Raw genomic sequence first — 21,985 nt, 5'->3', positions numbered from 1 at the left:
TTCTGTACGTCTTTTACATTTCTCTTGGGCTAGCCCGCAGTTTGATTATATTTTATGTAAAAATTGTGAAATTTGGGACAGTAGGTTAAGGGCAAAGGGTGCCCTAGGTCACCAAATTCGCAAATTCCAGGACAATAAAACCATCAGATTTGTAAAATGTTACTTCTACATGGAAATTTCCGTTGTCACACAAAGTAGGCGTTAAAAAAATTAGAAACCTATCTTCTTATCTGAATGCGTTCTAATGTCACACGTCGCATTGATGGGGTGACCTGAAGTGACGGATCAGCGACCCCAAGACAGACAAAAGGCAGAGTCAGCCAAGCCATCCGTGTTATGATCAAACCCGAACCACCCGTTTCGACTTCAATCTCGGAGGAAGTTAGCAGTCGCAGCAATGGCAATTTTTTCGTCCTAAATGCATTTGAAAGAGGATATTTTATTTACTCGGGCGTAACTCCCATGAGATAACTGTAAGCAAACTGTTGTCTGTGAAATAAACGCTAAAGGGTTTCCTTTTGGAATCTGCAGATGTGTATATGAACTGCGTGTCGCATTAGCTGTGCAGGGAGTGACGATTAATTGTAGACGGCACGAGTTTCTATTAATGAGCTGAGAAACCGCATACTATAATCAGAAATTTTTTGTCAAATGAAGGCAGCTATAAAAATAGTCTGAAAGATCATCGGACGTTCATAACAGAAAACAAAAGGTTGTGTTCATGAACTGGACGTCATTTTTGACATAGCACATTCATTGCCATGAAAAAGGTAAACCGTTTTTATCAACCAACGTTTGAAAGGACAACCAAGGTTAATGCAGGGAACCGATTGCCAACTATTCAAGAAGAGATAAGTGTACTGAGCGAGGAGAGGCGCCTGGGAAAACGCGAGCGCGATGCGAAAATGAAGTTGGTAACTTTTATCTATGAATTCGTAACAAACACATTTTAAATTCATTACTCATTCGATGCTGGTAATTTCACCCACATTTCGGGCGTTTAACTTGCTATCGCTCAGATTTTTTTTCTTTTTTCAGATCAACTTGCTGAATTAGTGACGTTTGGTTCAAGCAGTGTTGAATGAGACACACGACAGAAGCACTTCGCATCCTGATAGCTGCAACTGAAACGCTGCATCAATATAACGAGGATTTTGCAGTCAGGAGGTAATTCTCGAGAGAAACTCGGCAAGATAAAGGCTACTGAAATCAGGAACCAATTTAAAGATACGAAATTTCAGGCTGCTGGCGTCCATTGGGATGGTAACATGCTACTAACGAGTAGCGATACTGTAGAACAGACCTTGTTAAAACGGTTCATGTAAGGATCCATCAAATCCCGTAAATCATCCATAATGGGACTGAACAACTTCTGTCTATTCTTCGCCAGATTGGACTTGAGTGACGGGTTTCTTAAGGTAAAACCTATGCAGTAGAATGAAAATTAAGATTTTTTTCTAGTCAGTAAACTGAAAGTTGTGATTCAGTAGCAAGAGACGTCACGATCATGAAAAACGAACAACAACAACAACACTCCAAACAAAAGCAGTATGTGCTTCACGTTGCACCCGAAAATGGCCAGTTCTCATCGCGTAAGACAGTATTTGTTAAAGCAAGTTTGGTTTTCTCATGATATTTGCCTCTCAAAGATTGTACACAGAAGTGTTACAGATTGAATTACTAAATTTAATACAACGAATTTACTAATAAAGTTGAAATTCATTTGTTAATCAGATCAGTGTGCTATTTTCTGAGATAAAAAATGTAAATAATATTTCTTGGTTTTTCCCAAATGTAGTAGCCTGAAGAGAGGGTTTCATCTTTTCCTATGGTTCTCACTTTTTCATGCAATGGAATCAAAGTAGTGGTAGTACAAAGTAAAAATCAAACATGGAATAACCAGAACTGTGATTCAGAAGCAAGGGACGTCACCTACCTTTTTGAGTCATCAGTCTTATGACATTTGATGGAGCCCACCACGAATTCCTCACCTGTATAAACCTTTTCATCTCAAGAGTAGCAATTGCAACCTACATCCTCAATTATTCGCTGAATGTACTCAAACCTCTGCAGTTTTTACCCTCTATAGCTCCCTCTAGTACCATAGAAGTTACTCCTTGATGTCTTAATAGATTTCCTATACTGTCCCTCCTTCTTGTCAGTGTTTTCCAGATGTTCCTTTCCTTGTAGATTCTGTGGAGAATCTCCTCATTCCTTGCCTTACCAGTCCGCCTAATTTTCAATTCTCCTGTAGCACTGAATCTCAAAAGCTTCGATTCTCTTTTGTTTTGGTTTTCCCACATTCCGTGTTTCACTACTGTGCAATGCTGTGCTCCAAATGTACATCTCAGAAATTTCTTCCTCCAATTAAGATCTATGTTTGATATTAGTAGAGCCCTCTTTACCAGGAATTCCCTCCTTGGCAGTGCTAGTCTGCTTTTTATGTCCCCATGGCTCTGTCCATCAGAGGTTATTTTGCTGCCTAGGTAGCACAATTCCTTAACTTCATCTACTTCGTGATCACCAATCCTGATGTTAAGTTTCTCGCTATTCTCATTTCTGCTACTTCTCAATACTTACATCTTTCTTCGATTTCCCCTCAATCCACATTCTCTACTCAGTAGACAGTACATTCTATCCAACAGATCCTGTAATATTTATTCACTTTCGCTCAAGATATCAATGCCATTCGTGAATCTTATCATTGATGTTGCCTCACCTGATTTTTAATCTTGCACTTGAACCTTTCTTTTATTGTCCTCATTTCTTCTTCGATGTTTACACTGAACAGTAAGGACGAAAAACTATATCCCTGCCTTATACCCTTTTTAATCCGAGCACTACGTACTTGGTCTTCCAGTCTTGTTGTTCCATCTTGAGTCTTGTTTATAGTGCATATTATCCATCTTTCCCTGTAGCTTACCCCTATTTTTCTCAAAATTTCGAACATCTTGAACCATTTTACATTGTCAAACACTTTTTCCAGGTCGAAAAATCCTGTGAACATGTGTCTATTTTTCTTCAGGCTTGCTTCCATTATCAAGTGCAGCATGAGAACTGTGTCTCTGATGCCTTTATCTTTCCTAAAGCTAAACTGATTGTCATCTAACAGAACCTCAATTTTCTTTTCCATTATTCTTGTCAGGAACTTGGATGCTTGAGCTGTTAAGCTGATTGTATGTTTATTCTTGCACTTGGCGGCTTTTGCTGTCTTCAGAACTGTGTGGATGATGTTTTTCTGAAAGTCCGATGTTATATTGCCACTTCCATTTATCCCTGTGCCTTATTCGCTCTTAAGTCTTCCAAAGCTCTTTTAAATTCTGATTATAACAACAGATCCTCTGTCTCTTTCCTGTTACTTCTTCCATATGTTATCAGACATGCCTTCCCCCTGGAAGAGGCCTTCAGTGTACTCTCTCCATCTATTCGCTCTCTCCTGTGCATTTAACAGTGGAATTCCCATTGTACTCTCCACGTTACCGCTCTTGCTTTTCATTTCACTAAAGGCTGTTTTGGTATTAGAGTCGGACCACAAACTCGTACTGTGTCAGGGATGGGAAAGGAAATCGGCCGTCCCTTTTCAAAGGAATTATCCCAGCATTTGCCTGGAGTGATTTAGATAAATAACAGGAAACCTAAATCTGGATAGCCAATCCTGGATTTGAACTGTTGTCCTCCCAAATGCGAGTCCAGTATGCTAACCACTGCACCACTGCGCTCGATCTTCACATTTTCTCATGCAGCCATTTTTCCTTAACTTCCTTCCACTTCCTATTTATTTCGTTCCTAAGTGACTTGTATTACTATTTTCCTGAATTTCCCTGAACATTTTTGTACTTTCTTCTTTTGTCGATCACCTGGCGTATTTCATTTGTTACCTATGGTTTCTTCGCAGTTGCCTTTCATGTACCTATGGTTTTCTTTCCAACTTCTATTGAGCTATTCATTACCGTAGTATCCATAGCCTCAGAGAACTTCAAGAATTTCCCATCATTCCTTGGCACTCCCGTATCCCATTCCTTTGCTGTTTGTTGAAATTAATTTGTTAATCAGATCAGTGTACTATTTTCTGAGATAAAAAGTAAATGATATTTCTATGGTCTTTTTTTCCCAATGTTGGGGCCTGGGGAGACAGCTTCCTTTTTCCTATGGCTCTCAAATTACACACAGCTCACTTTTTTTTGTATAATGGAACCCAGTCAGAGGGTATTACAAAATAAAAATCAAACTTGAAAACATAAAACTACTCTAATATATACTAATTATCAATTAAATTAGAGATACCTACCATGTTAAAGAGTGTGCCCTCCTACTGCCACAGCGAATGCAACAGTTTAGTGTAGCATTCGAACACAGAATCTACACAATTACTCTGCAATTCACACTTGCATGCGTGTGTGTGTGTGTGTGTGTGTGTGTGTGTGTGTGTGCGCGCGCGCACAGAACCTCTTTCAGACTGTATCTCAATCGCTGCATTCCCTAATAACAAGTGGGAAAATTAAAATGTATATTTTTTGTGTGAGCTCACTTCTCTTATTTGAATGTTCCTCCGTATGTTCGCGGAAGTCAACAGAATATTTGCACATCAGAGGAGAATGTTGGAGACTGAAGTTTAGTAAAAAGATATCACTGCAACGAGAAATGCCTTTGATTTAATGAGTGCCACCCCAACTCGCTTATCATATCTGTGACACTCTCTGCCCAATTTCTCTACACTACAAACCAGCTACTTTTATTTTAACTTTTCCTATGTACTCCATCACTTCTATACAGTACAGAACCCCCACCAAGCAGAAGTACTCCAATAGAGGCTGGACAAGGGTAGTGTAGGCAGCCTCTGGTTAGCCTTCCCCATAACATTTTCTATGTGATTTCCCAATTTATGTTGTTCATAGCTACAATTGTTATGTACTTCGCTGAACCGAGAACCTTTAAATTTATGTGATTTCTCGTGTAACAAATTTAACTTGCATTTTTAGTACTCATGTGGAAGACCTCACACTTTTTACTGTTCAGGGTCCATTGCCACTTTTCGTGCCAAGCTGATAGCTTATCTAAATCATTTTGTAATTGATCCTAATAGACATAATGGAGGTCTCATCTGTATACAATCTAAGAGGGCTGCTCAGGCTGTCTGTGAAATTGTTGGTATAGGTTGCGAACAACAAGGGGACCTATAACACTTCCTTGGAAACCCCAGTTATAACTTCAGTTTCACTAGATGGCTTCCCATCAATTACTATGAACTTTGACTTTCCTGACATGATATGATGAATGCAGTCACACAGTTGAGATGATATTCCATTGGCACGCATTTTAATTAACAGAAGCTTGTGAGGATGGTGCAGAAAACTTTGCAACGTATCATTTCTGGACCGAGCCTGTCTGTACGCCAGGGAAAGAAGATTTCTTCAGCCTGGGGGTAATGGTGTGGTCTTTCCTTAATCCCCCTAAACAAGTTTGGGCACAAGAGGCAGGCTCAAGGCAGTATGATTTCCCCTAAGAGGCCAGTGTTACCCAACACTCATCACAGGAAGTAGCCCTAACGCAAGTTCTACAGGAGAGTAGGACACGGCCAATGAAAACTTCTAATTTTCTACTCCTGCTTCTGACTGGATGATAAGCCTTAGCGTTATATAACTTCATGAAGCACTTTGGTAATCACCAAATTGTGGGATCAGCCGACAGCCCTCATAGGTGTGGGCAGTGCTCTTAAGCAGATAGTGATACTGTGTAATCAACCCAGGTATTTCTCCAGTTTGGAAAGTCTACATTCCTGTGAGCCAGCGTGGAAGTGTACTTACGCATTTTCGGGTTTTCTAGGCTAGTGTTGCCTTTAAATGAGTGTGCACGTGCCCATTCATCAGATCACTGAACTAATAGCTAGCTGGACAGTGGTGTTTTAGTGAACGAGACTTGGCGATGTTTAATTGAAGTCAATAAACTGTATTAGTTTCTGTGCAAATTTTAGAGTGATGATGTATGTGACTTGCTACTTATTCTTAACTGTAATCTTGTATTTTGTTGTTCTGTTTCCAGTGTGAGTTGCTAGTTGCCAGTTGGAGGTGGAGAACTATAGTGTTAGTGGTGTACATATTTCACTCCAGCGGTGGATCTCTGAATCTTTCCTATGAGTAGCTAGACAGCCACAGGATTCTTAATGACTTTAGAACAGCAAGAAGTTTAACCAGTCTTGCAGCTCAAAGCAACACCTTTGTCCATTATTTAGACTGATTTCACAAGTGTGTCATAGCAGAGAATTAATTCGGGTCCACCAGTAAACACATTAATCTGTGGGATAGTATTTGTCACATAGTTCGCCTCGTGCACCTCCACTGCTAAAGCCGTACTCACATGGATATGTTTCTCATTGTTAAGCACGTCAGAAGTGGTTCATATCGTGCAAGCTTAGAAACGATCTAGCTCATCACACAGAATGTGCTCCTGATCATGGTTTGTGACAGCAGCGCCCTCCAGCAACAGTTGTCTGCCATACCTGATTCACAGATCGTGCAGTTTGTTTACGAAAATGGATGGGTGTAAAATTAATACATTCCCCCCTCCCATCCTTGTCCATACGCTAGTCATGATGTTATCTGTAGTACACATAAATATCACTTCAATATCCATGAACATGTTATAAGGCAGAAAAGGAAGTTCTAGTCAGTATGAAAATCACCTTACCAAAACTCCATTACAAATGCTGTGATACAAATTTACAACAGTCTTCCACATGATATAAAAATTATTTCATCATTCTGACTTGAGATATGTGAAATATAAGACATGAAACAAAAAAGTGCAAAATATCCTACTGCAAGTAGTGCATCCTCTGCTGCATATAAACAAAAAAAATCATTTATTTATTGTGATATCACTGTTCAGTCCAGTGAAATAGTAAATACACATAGCAAAAGGTAGGGGTAGACGATTTTATCTATTTAATTCATTCATATGGTTGGAAAGACTGGAAATATAAGATTTGCCAATGAAATTTACGTTGGCGAAGCTTCCTAAAGTCAAAAAACTTTGAGAATTCCGGACTTTTTCAGTTTTTTCAAAAATCACAGTTTCTTGTGCTCCTAGCACATTGTTGTCCAGTTCCTTTTTAAAGAAATACAAAGCTCTCTACAAATTTGATTACTACAACTTTCTTCTGCACTCAATATCAAGGGCGTTTTAGTTCTTAGAAAAATCTCAATTTTCAAATTTTGTGCAGTATGGCAAAGTATCTAGTGTTTTTTTTTTTTGTTTTTTTGTTTTTTTCCAGTTTCTGTTCATAGTGTAGAAATATGTTATACGTATGTTATGTTCATTTTGTAGAAATATGTTATACGTACATTATATTATATACTGGGACAGAATGTCTCATTTTGCAGTAATCAGTTACCCCACATGCAATTGGGTGATTCCTGGGCACCTCCCTACTGTGATTCATACATCACTGGAGAAGTTAAGCCCAAGGCATCTAAGCTCTGACTGATCCACATTTATAAAACTCCATCACTTACTCATTATATCATACACATTAAATAACCAGCGGCAGAAAACTGAATTATTATTATTATTAACTGAAATAGGTAAACCGAAATAGGCAGCTAATTGTGTTAAGAAACAATGCAATACAAATGAAACACAGGTAACTTTATTGTAATTAAAAAGACATTAACATTTAGTAACACTTATTATTACCACTTCTGGATGCGTAATACTTCTGAGAGTGTTCTTCAAGGTTTGGCAGACTTGAATTCGATAAGAGAGTAATTTCTGCCTTTTGGATGCGCCTGGGCTCTCGGTGTCACCAGAAATGCCTTGCATAGCAGAATCCAGCTACACAGATCGAGTAGATCCCCGATTGACCTGTTCTTCCAACAGTGAGACAGTCTGTCCAAAAGAACAGGCAGTATACATTTATGTCATTGATTCGCCTCGATGAGCAATGAATCCTCTTGTCTTCAGTGTGGATGCAGATTTACATTTGACCTCCAGTGGAAATCTAAAATTAGCGAAAATGGAGGATAAGGACAGGGACTGCAGACAGATGGCGCTATGTGGGAATGTGAGTCAGCCAGAGAGCATGCTGAAACAGTACGTGCATTTGTGCTGAACACTGTATCTGAGCAGTGCAATGGTTAATGCAATTCCCTAGAAAGCAGGAGAACCTGAGTTCGAGTCCCAGCCAGCACACATTTTCATTCATCGCCACTGATTCTCCTTAAAGTTATAATGCAGCTCATATTACTAGTTCCTTCACTTTTCTTGCCTTTTCTTTCTCCCCCTCCTCCTTCAATTTACAGACAATGTATCACAGCTGCAGATTTCGCTTGGTGTCTGTTCTTTCGGATATGTCTGAAAGAACAGACACCATGGATTCATATACTTGGATATGTAATGTTACTTTCCTTGTGTACATCAATTATTGTATTTAACACTATAGCACAAAAAGAATTTGCCAACTGGCAAGGAAAACTGTGGAATCACATTTAATTACAGCACTGGTTAATTGTGCATCAAACGTGGCACATCAAAAGGGTACTTCCACAGCAATGGCGTACAGCGAACACGAAACTGCTGGCCTGGAGGATCTAAAGTTTTAGAACATCATGATACTGAAGTTACAAGCAGATCAATACCACCAGCCAATAATGTCACACATCTGTGCTAAAAGCACAAAGAAATACTACTTTTATCCATAAATTAATGCTAAATGTTCACAATTACATCCACTGTCCAATTTTGGTCATTGCCTGTCCAAACGCATGACATCTGCTGTTCAGTATAAAGTAAATTACCTGCCATCAAGTTGCACCTTCTGAAGAAGTCAACTGACTAATGAAAAACAGCATGGTTTAGTCTATTAACCATAATTAATGTGACACTGATCTTCTGCTTGTATTCAGTTTATAATTATGTATTTTTTTTAAAACTTCTTTAACTTTTAGTAAATGAAGAAAATATAACTTTCTATACTGACATTATATCAAAACAAAAAGCGCTTGTGCCTGTGCCTTCAAACAAAGCCGCAAGTCCTGCCGAATGAGATAAATGGAGCACGGAAATGTAACCTGCAGAGAGTGCTGATCACCTGCTTGCGAAAACTACTCCTTCACTGTTTTGTTTGGCGAATGGTTTAATGAATAATTAATGTCAAGCTGTTTCATTTGGAACAATGGGATTTGAACACCAGTCTAAGTGGCATTCAGGCGCAAGTGTCGGATCAACCAAGCTCACAGGTTACTTCCTGGTTCATCTTTACAACATGCGGTAAGGACATTCTTCGGGTTGCAACATCACTCTTAAAAACATCAATGGTTAGACATCAATGTTCACATGGAAAAGCATCGATGTTTCCATATATTTTAGAAATATTAAAAAAAGTAAGCCAAAATTATTTTTTTATGTAATACAATAAGAGAATGTAAGCTGAATGACCAGAGATATTTTAAAACACAACACATATCTATTTCTTCACAAACCTAGCTACATCTACCTACCTTTTTTAATGTGAACTTGTATTTGGTGCAGTTATCTTGACTGATGCAATGATTAAGTCTTTGTATCAATCTGATTACGAAACTAAATAAAACGGATCTTCTAAAGAAAATTCATTTTCATCATTAAAATAATTTATTTCTTTGAATTCAACAATTTTGATACAGAATGTACAAAAAAAAAAGCTTAGATAATACAGTCCCTCAAAGTCTGTTTCATTTCTTATTGACGGTTGCCCCGGTCTCCGAGAACAAGCGCTTGGTTGGCAGATGTGACGACGATAGAAACGCACACCTTTGCATGTTTTGTGAAAGTGACTTCAGGCCCTTCCAGATTCCATTAGCATCTCTTTATTGGTGTAACACGAGGCATCAGGTACATCTGAACATCAGTTTCAATAATGCTGACAACAGACGTTCATTACATTTTCCATGTTTTTCGTGTGCCAACTGCTCATCATATTTTCAGATGTCAAATAGTACATCTTCTTTATCACACACATTGCACGAGGCATTAGTATGCTAAACTCCTTTATGTATTTAAGGAACTAATTACCTTTGTTTTAGCAATGGCATCTTTGAAGTGGATGAACTTGGGCCAAATTTATTGAAACTGCCAGAGTGGCGGAAAGTCCTGAGTTGTCGAACCTTCTTGCCAGTTGTTTCTTTATTTAATTATTTAGTTTTCAAACTGAACAAACATTTCATTTCTAAGTTTCATGTTTTTTGACTGCACCCCAAACACAATTCATGAGATTAATTTGCTTACTAAAATATGTCCCTGGAATTTCTTTTGTTGATTTTTTTAACAGTTGTATCAGTTCCACCATTTATCTTACTTGGTAACTCACTGCTAGAAACTATGGAATAGCCTCACGTCTAGTTGAAAGTATCGCACCCACAACAGACACTAACTCCAGGAATAATTATAATGTACACAGGCACAAATTCCATTGTCTGCAAACTTCAAGTATGAGTTCATTTTTAATTTGGCCTTCTTTCATTCCCGTCTCTACCTGTGCTTCCGTAACTCTGAACTTGCACCGACGCTCCCTTTTACATATTTGACAATATCATGGACCTTACTTATCACTTCCCAAAGATGTCCCGACCAACTTTCATAACAGTGCTGTTATTATTTGTGATTATAGCTGAAAATTTTCAGCTGAAATATTCCTCTTGGAGAAAAAATCTATCAGTTTTTCAGTGATGTACAATGATATATGGTGTTCTGTCAGGTCAAAAACACCTAATGTTCTGCTGAGGTGTTGAGACTAGTCTGGAATGTAACTAGTAATGCCCACAAATGATTTATTTTGCATTGTTTCTGCCCAAACCTTGTTGGTAATGCAATAGTTTTCAGCATTCTTTATGTATGTTTTAAAAAGACCACTTACTGCCTAATACTTATTGTCAATTATGGTTTTATTGTTTCTCAGATTGGCACCTTGTACAATGACCCGCCTCTTACATGTCGTAAAAAACCTTCTCCTTCTACAGTGGAAAACTGTTCATTATCGATGATTATAAAATTAACAATAGCTACAGTGATTTTCTTTTATTTTGCTCAAAACTTTGTTGCTATGCTTTTTATGTTGTTTACGATGGTGGGTCGATCACGTAACTAATGAGGAGGTATTGAATAGGATTGGGGAGAAGAGAAGTTTGTGGCACAACTTGACTAGAAGAAGGGATCGGTTGGTAGGACATGTTTTGAGGCATCAAGGGATCACAAATTTAGCATTGGAGGGCAGTGTGGAGGGTAAAAATCGTCGAGGGAGACCAAGAGATGAATACACTAAGCAGATTCAGAAGGATGTAGGTTGCAGTAGATACTGGGAGATGAAGAAGCTTGCACAGGATAGAGTAGCATGGAGAGCTGCATCAAACCAGTCTCAGGACTGAAGACCACAACAACAACAACAACGAAGTTATCAACATTTGGCTGCTTGGTTTCATAAGAACAACAAACGAAAATGTCAGACGATATGTTGGCAACTGATTTGTCTGACAAAAGAGAAACTGGCATCTTGTCAACTGGTATGTCACCACCAATGCTGCGTGCAGCATGATAGTGTTGGAAGATCGGTTTCCTTAAGTGACTATTATCAGGCACCGTGGCATTTATTTCTAAATAACATGTAATGCTACTATCTCTTGACCTCTTGCTAGGTGGTACAGTATCTTGCCATTTCATCTGCAAGTATACTTTTACTATTCTTTCTAATTTTCCATGATTCATTTTTTCTCTATGGAGTCTCTATTTTTCAGTCCACTATCTCCCCAGTTTCTTTGGGACTTCAGTCCCTGATCTCACAGTCCATGCGTGTATCTTGTCTCTGTATACGTTTCGGTCTTCAATCTCTATTGACTCTATTTGTGCTTTTTCTAGATCAAGATTGACTTTGTGCTCCATGGCATTGTTGACTTGCCCTTTTGACAGATGTCAGTATTCTGTTTGTGATCCTTATTGGTGGTAGCCTGCTGATGTCCTCATAGAACTTTAAACTTCTTTTTCTGACAACTGCTGTTAGGTTAGACATCTGTATCCTCCTCCTGTCAGCTTTGGGCTGAGAATTTTTCTCGTGATTTTGCGTTCTTCCTTCAGTATGCTTTACATGTAGCTTTTCATATGGAGTGTCAGTGTCTCACTTGCATACAGTATTTCAGGCTTGATTACTGTGTTGTAGAGTCTGATCTCTTTTTGAATGGACATGCATTTCTTATTATATACATCTTGTGTTTTACCATAAGCTCTCTCCATTTTTTGTAGTTGAATCTTCTGTGAAACCTTTTCTCCTCCTGACAGTTCAAGGATTTCATCTAGATATTGGAAATGTGTACATCTGTTCATCTAGCCATATTCTGTATCTAATTTTTGTATGTTTAATTTTGAGCAGAAGAATTCAGACTTCTGGAAAGAGATCTGCAGATCAACTTTTTTGCACATTCTTTTATTATTTCTATTTGTTCAGTCGCTGTTGCTTCCTTATCCGAGAGTATGGCCAGGTCGTCTACAAAAGCTAGGTTTAAGAAATGTATCTTGTCCTGGGATAAACGTAGCCCTGTTGGTTTCCAGTGCCCTTGGATTTTCAGTTTTTTTCCCCATTCCCTCATTACTTTGTCCAGGACTAGGTTGAACAATAGTGGAAATAACCTGTCGCCTTGACATACTCCAGTATTGTTTATGAAGGAATCAGAGATTTCACCCATGAATTTAACTTTCGATGTTGTGCCAGCCAGCCAGTGTCTGTCTGATTAGTCGTGGTGCTTTTTTAATTAAGTCCTCATTCTTCTAAGAAGTTGAACATGGATTATTGATAAACAGAATCATATTCTTTCTTGAAAGTTATGAATGTGCAAATTATTGTAGTATTCTTGATAGCCTTGTAATTCAGAATTGTTTTCAGATTGAAGATTTGTTCTGCGCATGAACAACTGGGATGGAAGCTTGCCTGATACTAATGAGTTTTGTATTCTTATGTTCTCTGGAGTAAGCATGCTGACAAAATTTTGTAGGTGACATGTAGCAGGGAAATTCCTCTATACTTATTCACATTCATCCTATCTCCTTTGTTGTGCAGCAGATGGATAAGTGTACATTTCCGGTCCTCAGGAAGTTTTTTTGTTTCCCAGGTGGTGGTTGTTATTTGTGTAACTTCCAGTAAAGTTTTTGGTCTAAGATTCTTTAGTAGGTCTGCAATGACGCCACCTTCACTGGGTGCTCTCCTGACTTTTTTTTCTCTCTTCGTGTTGATACAAGTGATTCTGGGTGAGTGGAGGTGCAGTCCAGTGTTGGGAACCAGTTTTGGGAACCTTGTTTCAGGTTCTGGGCATTTAAGGAGATTGGAGAAATATATCAGTTCCTAACAATTCTCTTGATTAGTTAAAATGAGTTTTCCATCTTGTTTTCTGATGCATAAGTCTTGTGGCTTATGGCAGCAGACTTTCCTTGTGATAGTCCTGTAGAATTCTCTCATGTCATGTTTGTGGAAACTTTTATCTACAGCATCCAGTTGCTCCTTTTATTAAGTGCTGTTATGTGATCCGTCCAAAGTCCATTTTTTAAAGATGCTCATTTGTTAAAACTCTACCAACATGCTCCAAATTTTATCTGGGTACATCTATGTCCCATAACCTAAAAATTACCATCACGTCAAATAGAACACTACTAAAATTTGATACACACATTAATTTTTCTACCACTAATTGGTATAATTTCTGTTACTGGTATCTCTATTTGCTAAACTGACATATACGGAATGGACATGTAATGAATATTGTAAAATCATCAAATGTTACGGTGCACATGCACAAGCACAGACATGGCAGTTGACAATTTGAACCACTCTATGGTACATTAAACCCAGTTATTGCAGCACATAATTCAAGTCACACTATTTGAAGTAAATGATAATATTGTATACTACATACTTTCCTTACCCACTATTTCAAAATTACAACATATTTCACTTACCTATTATTTCAAAATTACAAAAATCAAGAAGACAGCAACAAATGTAGCACTGCATGAATTTCCAGACTACAGGTGAGGACGGCTGAGCACCCATGAGCAGAATGAATGATCCATTGTTGAATGCTTTTTTGTTGTCAATGCATCGGCGATGCAAACATACCTTACACGTTCATTCTACTGAATGTCTAAACTGTTGTTTAATTTTTACACAAGAAATACTGAGTTATGATATTCTTTTCAACTGTTGAAACTGTAATATGTCTGTATCATTTACACATACCAACCACTTATACATAATTCCCATAATCTAGTAATATATGTTCTGAACAATTCAGCCACACGTCCAGGACCAGCCTGCAATGGTTACCTCATATTTTCCTGTTGAGTGATGATCTGTAACAAGGTACTCTTGCAAACATTTGAGAAGGTCTCTTTATAATGGTCTTCAAATTCAAGGAGGTCCAGTAAGTTCTTGAAAACCATATATTACATGGTGTACAATTTTCGGTGGAATTAGTAACACACACAAGTAATTCATGATTTCTTGAAGAAATTAATAGTGTGAAAAGTGTAGGGAACAGGACAAATCAGGCAAATGAAAGTGTTTCAAATGTTCTGTGACTAGTTACATATAAAATGAAGGTACTCTTTTACTTGTAGGCTAAGAATATCAAATGTGATGACAACAAGGGGAGGAGAGTAGGAAATAATTGATCAGCTAAAAGTAAAGATATTCTACTAAAACCTGTAATTTAATGAGGCATGGTAGAAATTGTTACAGTAATTAAAAAAAAGTAACACACAGTTTTCTCTACCATGATGATAATCTATCACCAATGAACAGTATCTAATAATAGAAACTTCCTGTGTAAGCACATAGTACACACTCATGACAATGAGGAATGGTTAGGGCAGTCAATTTCTGCCACACTGACAGTAACAGAACACAGACCTTTCTAGGACAATAAATGATGACAAATATTATGAGGACATAAGAAAAATTTAAAACCTGGTCCCTCCAGATGGGGAGCACTGTGCCGCATCATCAGAAGCTAATCAAAACTAGAATGCAGTTCGTGAACTAGGATTCGTCATGTGCATGAATTATGTCACTTAACATTCAGACTGCACTCCGCTTGAGAAAGTGACAATGAAATATTGAGAAGTGCAGCTGAAATAATTGTGTTCATGTCTACAAAAAGTTTATATCTAATTAACTTAAATTCTAGCTTTTTTTCATAAAATATAAATTCATCACGTGACAACAGAGATCCTTTGGTGATTTCAGGTCACTTGATCACTGACGTTTTATGCTGAGACAGCCGTAAAACGCTATCTGCATCAATATGGGAAATTGCGTCTGGAGCCCTGCAAAGAAAAGAAGCATTAGTATGTAGAACTAAAGCAGTGGAACTTGTCACTAATGAGGAGCTGAGTATTCACTTACTCTATCGGCACCACGTTGTGACGAGGTGTAGCCTTGGTTTCCACCACCACGTCGGCCACCTCTGTAAAAGAAAAAAAAAACAGTAATGTTTTAGCCAGAGAGAAGTGTGGGCAGATTGACGGCTGGCTAATGGGTGCACCAGCACCCACACTAAAAGTGTATGGTATGTGTGCAGTTTCTTAAAACAAAGTTATCCTCTGTCACATTCAGTATGGAGGATTGCGAAGCATGTATGTAAATGAAGATGCACTCCTATAACTACTCGCCTGGGCCATAAAGCAAGGAAAGTAGCGTCAAATTTTTTTGAAGCTTTCTGTTCTCCCTCCATGATGTGTAAATGTTAACTTCAGGCATCATGGACAGGTCGTTTTAATATATTTTTCTACAATTTAATTTATCTGTAGAGACCTGTTACAGAAAAAACAATATAGTTAGCTTTACTGACATTAAGTGTCACTCAGAGAAAATTGCGGAAGTGAAAACGAAGAACTATATGTGTTTTATCTCCTGAAGAGATTATTAGTCAACAGCCACTGTAGGACATTGGTGGCTGGTATATCTACTTAAATTCTGAATACTGTACATGAAGCGTCATCATGGAATTTGCAACACCCATAATTTCCATTTTGAAAAGTCCTCGAAATTGAACAGAAGGCAAGGCTTACCTCACTGAAACCTTTTTTTTTTTTTTTTTTTTCCAATGTATTCTCCCTATACACTAAGGATGTACTTGCTCGAGAGATGTTCCAATGGCTTGGTCGCATCTCGAAAATTAGATTCCTTCAGGCCCGCAAAACACCTGTCAACTTTGGCTGTCAGTTCTTCGTTCGAAAATATTTTGAGTTTGGGGTAAAGATGGAGGTCTGATGCAGTCAAATCACGAGAATAAGGAGGGTGTAGCAACAATGGGTATCTCAGTTCGTATACTTTTGCCATGGCAACGACACTTATGTGTCGGCGCGCGCACTGTCTTGACGAAAAATGAATTTTTTCCTTGCCAAACTGGTCTTTTTTCGCGTGTCTTTTGCTGTAGTTGTTCCTGCAGATTAGCGTGGTATAGCTCAGTAATTGTTTGACAAGCAGGAAGATATCTATCAGCAGAATCCCTTTCGCATCCCAAAAAACTGACGCCACATCCTTCTGATCGACTATATTGCCTTTGCTTTCTTTGACTGCGGTGAATCAACTTGTTTCCGCAGCGTTGATTGCTATTTTGTCTCTATGGTATAGGCGTGGATCCAAAGTTGCGCAAGATATCTTCTTGTTGCTCTGAGAACGGTTCAACCATTGTTCAGATATTTTCTGTTTCGATTCTCTGCAGCTTCTGCGCTAAGACTCATGGCATCCACCTAGCAGAAAATCTTCTCACATCTGATTCCACTGTTAAAATGTCATATGACCGCTCAGATGACATTGTTACAGCTTCAGAAATTTCTCGCACTTCCAGTCGGCGATCGTCCATAACCATTTTATGGTTCAAATGGCTCTGAGCACTGTGAGACATAACATTTGAGGTCATCAGTCCCCTAGAACTTAGAACTACTTAAACCTAACTAACCTAAGGACGCCATACACATCCACGCCCGAGGTAGGATTCGAACCTGCGACCGTAGCAGTCGCGCGGTTCCGGACTGAAGCGCCTAGAACCGCTCGGCCACAGTGGCCAGCTAACCATGTTATGCACTTATGCAATAATTTCTGGAGTAGTGGCACTCATCATCTAACAAGGGAACCTTCCCATCGCACCTCCCTCAGATTTAGTTATAAGTTGGCACAGTGGATAGGCCTTGAAAAACTGAACGCAGATCAATCGAGAAAACAGGAAGAAGTTGTGTGGAACTATGAAAAAAATAAGCAAAATATACAAAATGAGTAGTCCATACGCAAGATAGGCAACATCAATGAATAAGGAGCGCCGTGGTTAACGTGAGTAGCTCCGGAACGAGAGGTCCTTGGTTCAAGTCTTCTCTCAACTGAAAATTTTACTTTCTTTATTTTCGCAAAGTTATGATCTGTCCGTTCGTTCATTGACGTCTCTGTTCACTGTAACAAGTTTAGTGTCTGTGTTTTGCGACCGCACCGCAAAACCGAAAACATTTGATTGCAAGGTCATACGTCAACCGATTCCTCCACAGGGAAACACGTCTGATATATTCTATACGACACTGGTGACGGCATGTGCGTCACATGACAGGAATATGTTGTCGACCCACCTAACTTGTACACTTAGCGAATGGGTAAAAAGATTCTTCTACCTTGCCGGATTTAGGTTTTCTTGTGGATGTGATAATCACTCCCAAAAAAGTGATGAAAACATAAGGGTTTGTCACATAAGCTGAAAATAAAATATTAAACTTTTCACTCGAGGGAGGACTCGAACCTAGGGCCTCTCGTTCCGTAGCTACTCTCGTTAACCACGGGACCACGGCGCTCCTCAAATCTCATTGTCCTTGATGCTCCCTATCTTCGCATGGACTACTCAGTTTGTATATTTTACTTATTTTTTTCATAGTTCCACACAACTTCTTCCTGTTTTCTCGATTGATCTGTGTTCAGTTTTTCAAGGCGTATCCACTGTGCCAACTTATAACTAAATCTGAGGGGGGTGCGATGGGAAGGTTTCCTTGTAAGCAGTCCCGACCACATTTAAACGGTTTTCCATCTGTCTCGGCGAATGCAGGCTGGTTACCCTTATTCCGCCTCAGTTAAACTACATAGTTTGGAACTTAAATAGTGGCAACACTGCTGTGGAGACACTATGGAATGGAATCTACTGTTGTCGCTGATAGCACACGTTGTTGACATACCTACCTTACCTACCTTACCTCCGAGCAAATGGACTCGCCCGTCCCAAGTCACCGGCGTGCGCACAATCGAGGGAAACACAGTCACTTGTGAGCGAGCGGTCTAACGTAACGGTGTCACTATGTTTTCGAAACAGGAACAACGGAGTTGGATCAAGATTGAATATGCCAGAGGTCGTACAGCACGACACTGTCATCAAGGCCTTCAAGAGGTGTGCGTGGAATCGGCATTGCCGTACAGAATAGTGGCACGTTGGGTAAAAGCCTTCAACGAAGGCCGGAAAACTGACAGACATGCATCGGGCAGGTCGTCCTAGCGTCTCTGAACAAGTGCATGCTATTGCCGCGTTAGTGGACAGTGATCGACGCCATACGATTCGTGAGCTCGCCCACGAAACCGGATTAGCACACACGTTGTGTTTCGCATCCCAAAGGAACGTCTGGGCATGCGAAAAATTGCATGACGATAGGTTATGCATGACTTGACGGAAATGCAGAAATGGCTGGGTTACGACGCTGCTCAGACGCACTTGGAGCGCTATGAGCGCGAAGGAGAGGCTTTCTTACGCCGTATCGCAACACTGGATGAGACATGGGCCATATCGTACGAGCCAAAACTGAAACGCCAATCCAAAGAACGGCGTCATTATGGGTAGCCGCGAAAGTGCGTCAGAGCCCCAGTATGATGAAAGTTATGGTGATTCTCGTGTACGACTGTGATGGCATTATCCCAACATCCCAACGCATTACGTTCCTCCACGGCAGACCGTCAGTGCACAGTATTACTGTTCGTTTTCGGAGCGTCACCTGCGACCGGCTCTGTGACAGAAGCGGTGACACTTTCTGCGCAACCCACCCATCATTTTGCACAACGCGCGGGCGCATACAGTGCAAGCTGTGGCTGCTCTGTTCGGTCGATGGGACTGGGAAGTACTGTACCATCCACCATACTCCCTGGACTTAAGCCTTTGTGACTTTGATTTGATTCCGAAGATGAAGGGAACCACTTCGTGGCATTTGCTTCACAACTGTTCCAGAGATTCGATAGGCAGAAGACCGCTACATTCGCACCATCAACAGAACGGTATACTATGCCTTCCACATCGCTGGCAACTGGTTGTACACAACGCTGGTGACTACTCTGAATGACAGTAACAGGTGCAAACATGTAACTCTTTTGTTTCTGTTGTGAATAAATAATTGCCACTATTTAAGTTCCAAACCTCCTATGTTGGCGATTGCTGCACAAACACTGTCTCTACGTATGCGTACACCATAATTACTCTACCACGCAAATATTTGGGGCTACACTCGTCTGGTATGAGACGTTCCCGGGGGATCTACTGAGGGCCGAACCGCATAATAACCCTGGGTTCGGTGTGGGCGGCGGTGAGGTTGGGTGGACTGCTGTGGCCTATTGTGGGGTTGTGAACCACTGAGGACTACGGCGGGACGAAGCCTCTCTGTCGTTTCTAGGCCCCCGCTTCAATACACAACACACAGTATTCAGGCCAGATGGTGTTCTATTTATTAAGTGCCGAACGGCTATCAACGCATTATAAACACTCTTCTGCTTGAAAATTTGTAAGGATCGAAAATCTATTTTTCACGTGGCAAAAGCTGTATCTTGGATTGGAATTCTTTTTACGTACACATAGGTGCTGACCACCGTAAGCAAGTATAACACATACTTTTGTACATACAAGTTGTGTGCTTCAAAGTCATAATTTAATTTGTCAAGCAACGTGTTACAGTTTGAAGCCACAATGAAACACCTCTGCTTACTTGAGAAAATTCAGTGACACAAAAACGCAAAATTTACTTGGAGGTGAGGTTAGTGTTGTTTAACGTCCCATCGACAACGAGGTCATTAGAGACGGAGCGCTAGCTCGGGTTAGGGAAGGATGGGGAAGGAAATCGGCCGTGCCCTTTGAAAGGAACCATTCCGGCATTTGCCTGAAACGATTTAGGGAAATCACGGAAAACCTAAATCAGGATGGCTGGAGACGGGATTGAACCGTCGTCCTCCCGAATGCGAGATTTACTTGGAAGTAGTGTGGTGGAGATGTGGGGTATAATGTTAAGAGTAACAGTGGAACGTATCGGCATATTTGGCACACGAGAGCGAAACGGATAGAGGCCTTAACGATCGTTTGCATAACATAACATGACCATCACCGAATTCTCCGAGGCATAAATGGAGACTTGACTAGTCTGTGTTTCGGTAGCTCTCCTCACAGGATAGTATTTTCTAGCGAACGGCGTGCGAAGAGATAGTAAGCAAATATTTATTATAATTCGGAAGATACGCCAGAAGGCTACTTTGAAAATAGGATAACCTTGCTCCAGGGAACACTCATTTTGAACTCCAGAGTCAATACCGTATGTCCTGGTACCTCAGCCCACGGGGATCTTGTAGGAATTATATGACAGCAACGGAAATTTAGAGTGAAAAGTTCGAAATGAGGTGCTATGTCTTATGGTGGCTATGAATTTTGGTATCAGCGTCTGAAGGGATCACCTCGTAATTGCACTTTCTGGGGGGAATGCAAGTTAGATGCTTTGTGGTGTGAACTGGAAATAAGTCAAAAGTTAACGCTTTGAGTCAGCAGAGACCTGTTCATCAAAGAGAAGGTTTTAGAAGTAGGTAAACAAGCGTAGTCGACTAGGGATAGTTACAACGCAGAATGATGCTCAGTAATGAGTAAAATGAAACATCTCGAGCCTGCAAACTCTGCAACACGCAAGCGAGTGAGATCCGCATGGCCACTGGCCGCACTAGCCGCCCACGCGCCACTGTCATTAGGAGAAGTAGTATCGGTCGTCTCCGTCAAATTCCATTTGGCCTTTTTTGTTTGTCATCAGCCTCCTTACTGGTAAGATGGGACCTGCAGCGAATTTTCTTTTGGTCCGGCCTCTTCATCTCAGAGTAGTACCTGTCCCAATTGTTTATCGGATATTTTCCAATCTCCGTCTTCCTCTACGCAGTTACAGCTCCTTCTAGAACCAGTGAAGTCATTCCTTAATGTCTTAACACATGTCCTATCATCGCGTCTATCCTTTTCGTGGCTACTTATCCACTGTTTCTCTCCTCACTGATTCTGCGGAGAACAACTTCATTTCTTCCCTCGTCAGTCAATCTAATTTCCTACATCTTTCTAAAGCAAGACGTCTCAAACGCTTCCTTTCTCGCCTTGAGCCATTTCCCACAGTCCAAGATTCACTTCCATACAATACTGTGCTACGACGTACATTGTCAGAAATTTCTTAGTCACAGTAAGGTCGATGTTTGATTCTATACTAGAATACTTCCGATCACGAACGCCCCTCTTCGCCTGTGCATGTCTACCTTTTATGTTCTCCTTGCTTCAATATGCACACTGTAAATTCCAGCCAAATGAACACTACTCGAATAGGGTACTTTGGCCTCCGTGTTTTATTTTGACATTTTTAAATTTCATGAGATACCTTTCTTCTGAAAAATAGATGCGAGTGCGGGGTACAGGTTCTGCTTCCATTTAAGAAATTCCGATCCCATAAGATGATTACGAAACGTTCTCTAGTAGTAAAAACGTGAGTAAGAAAGAACTGGATTTATTGCTCGTGCTGAACAGTGAGGCTGGTCGTCAATGATTTTATTTATTTTTATCATGTTCCACGGTATCATGCAAGCTAACGCTGTTTGGTCATCATTTACAGAATGCTATCAGAAAACTTATGACAAATTAAAGAATTAACAAAACACTAAAAAAGATGTGACAGTATA

The 21,985-nt window shown here is 39.9% G+C and overlaps 1 protein-coding gene across 1 annotated transcript in view; it reads right to left on the bottom strand.

The window, feature by feature from the left end:
• Positions 1–14,701: 14,701 nt before the first annotated feature.
• LOC126183608 (5'-3' exoribonuclease 2 homolog) overlaps positions 14,702–21,985 on the bottom strand; it is a 449,636-nt gene continuing 442,352 nt past the window's right edge. The window contains exons 20-21 of the mRNA XM_049925723.1: positions 15,416–15,476; positions 14,702–15,336 (exon numbers count right to left, since the gene is read on the bottom strand). Of these exons, the coding sequence (XP_049781680.1) occupies positions 15,310–15,336; positions 15,416–15,476 (88 nt within the window). The 3' untranslated portion in view covers positions 14,702–15,309. The remainder of the gene's footprint in view (positions 15,337–15,415; positions 15,477–21,985) is intronic.

Source organism: Schistocerca cancellata, chromosome 1 (genome assembly GCF_023864275.1).
Source record: "Schistocerca cancellata isolate TAMUIC-IGC-003103 chromosome 1, iqSchCanc2.1, whole genome shotgun sequence".
NCBI classification, from domain to species: domain Eukaryota; kingdom Metazoa; phylum Arthropoda; class Insecta; order Orthoptera; family Acrididae; genus Schistocerca; species Schistocerca cancellata.
The sequence above is the reverse complement of the archived record's forward strand: the minus strand, read 5'-3'. Positions and strand labels throughout refer to the sequence as shown.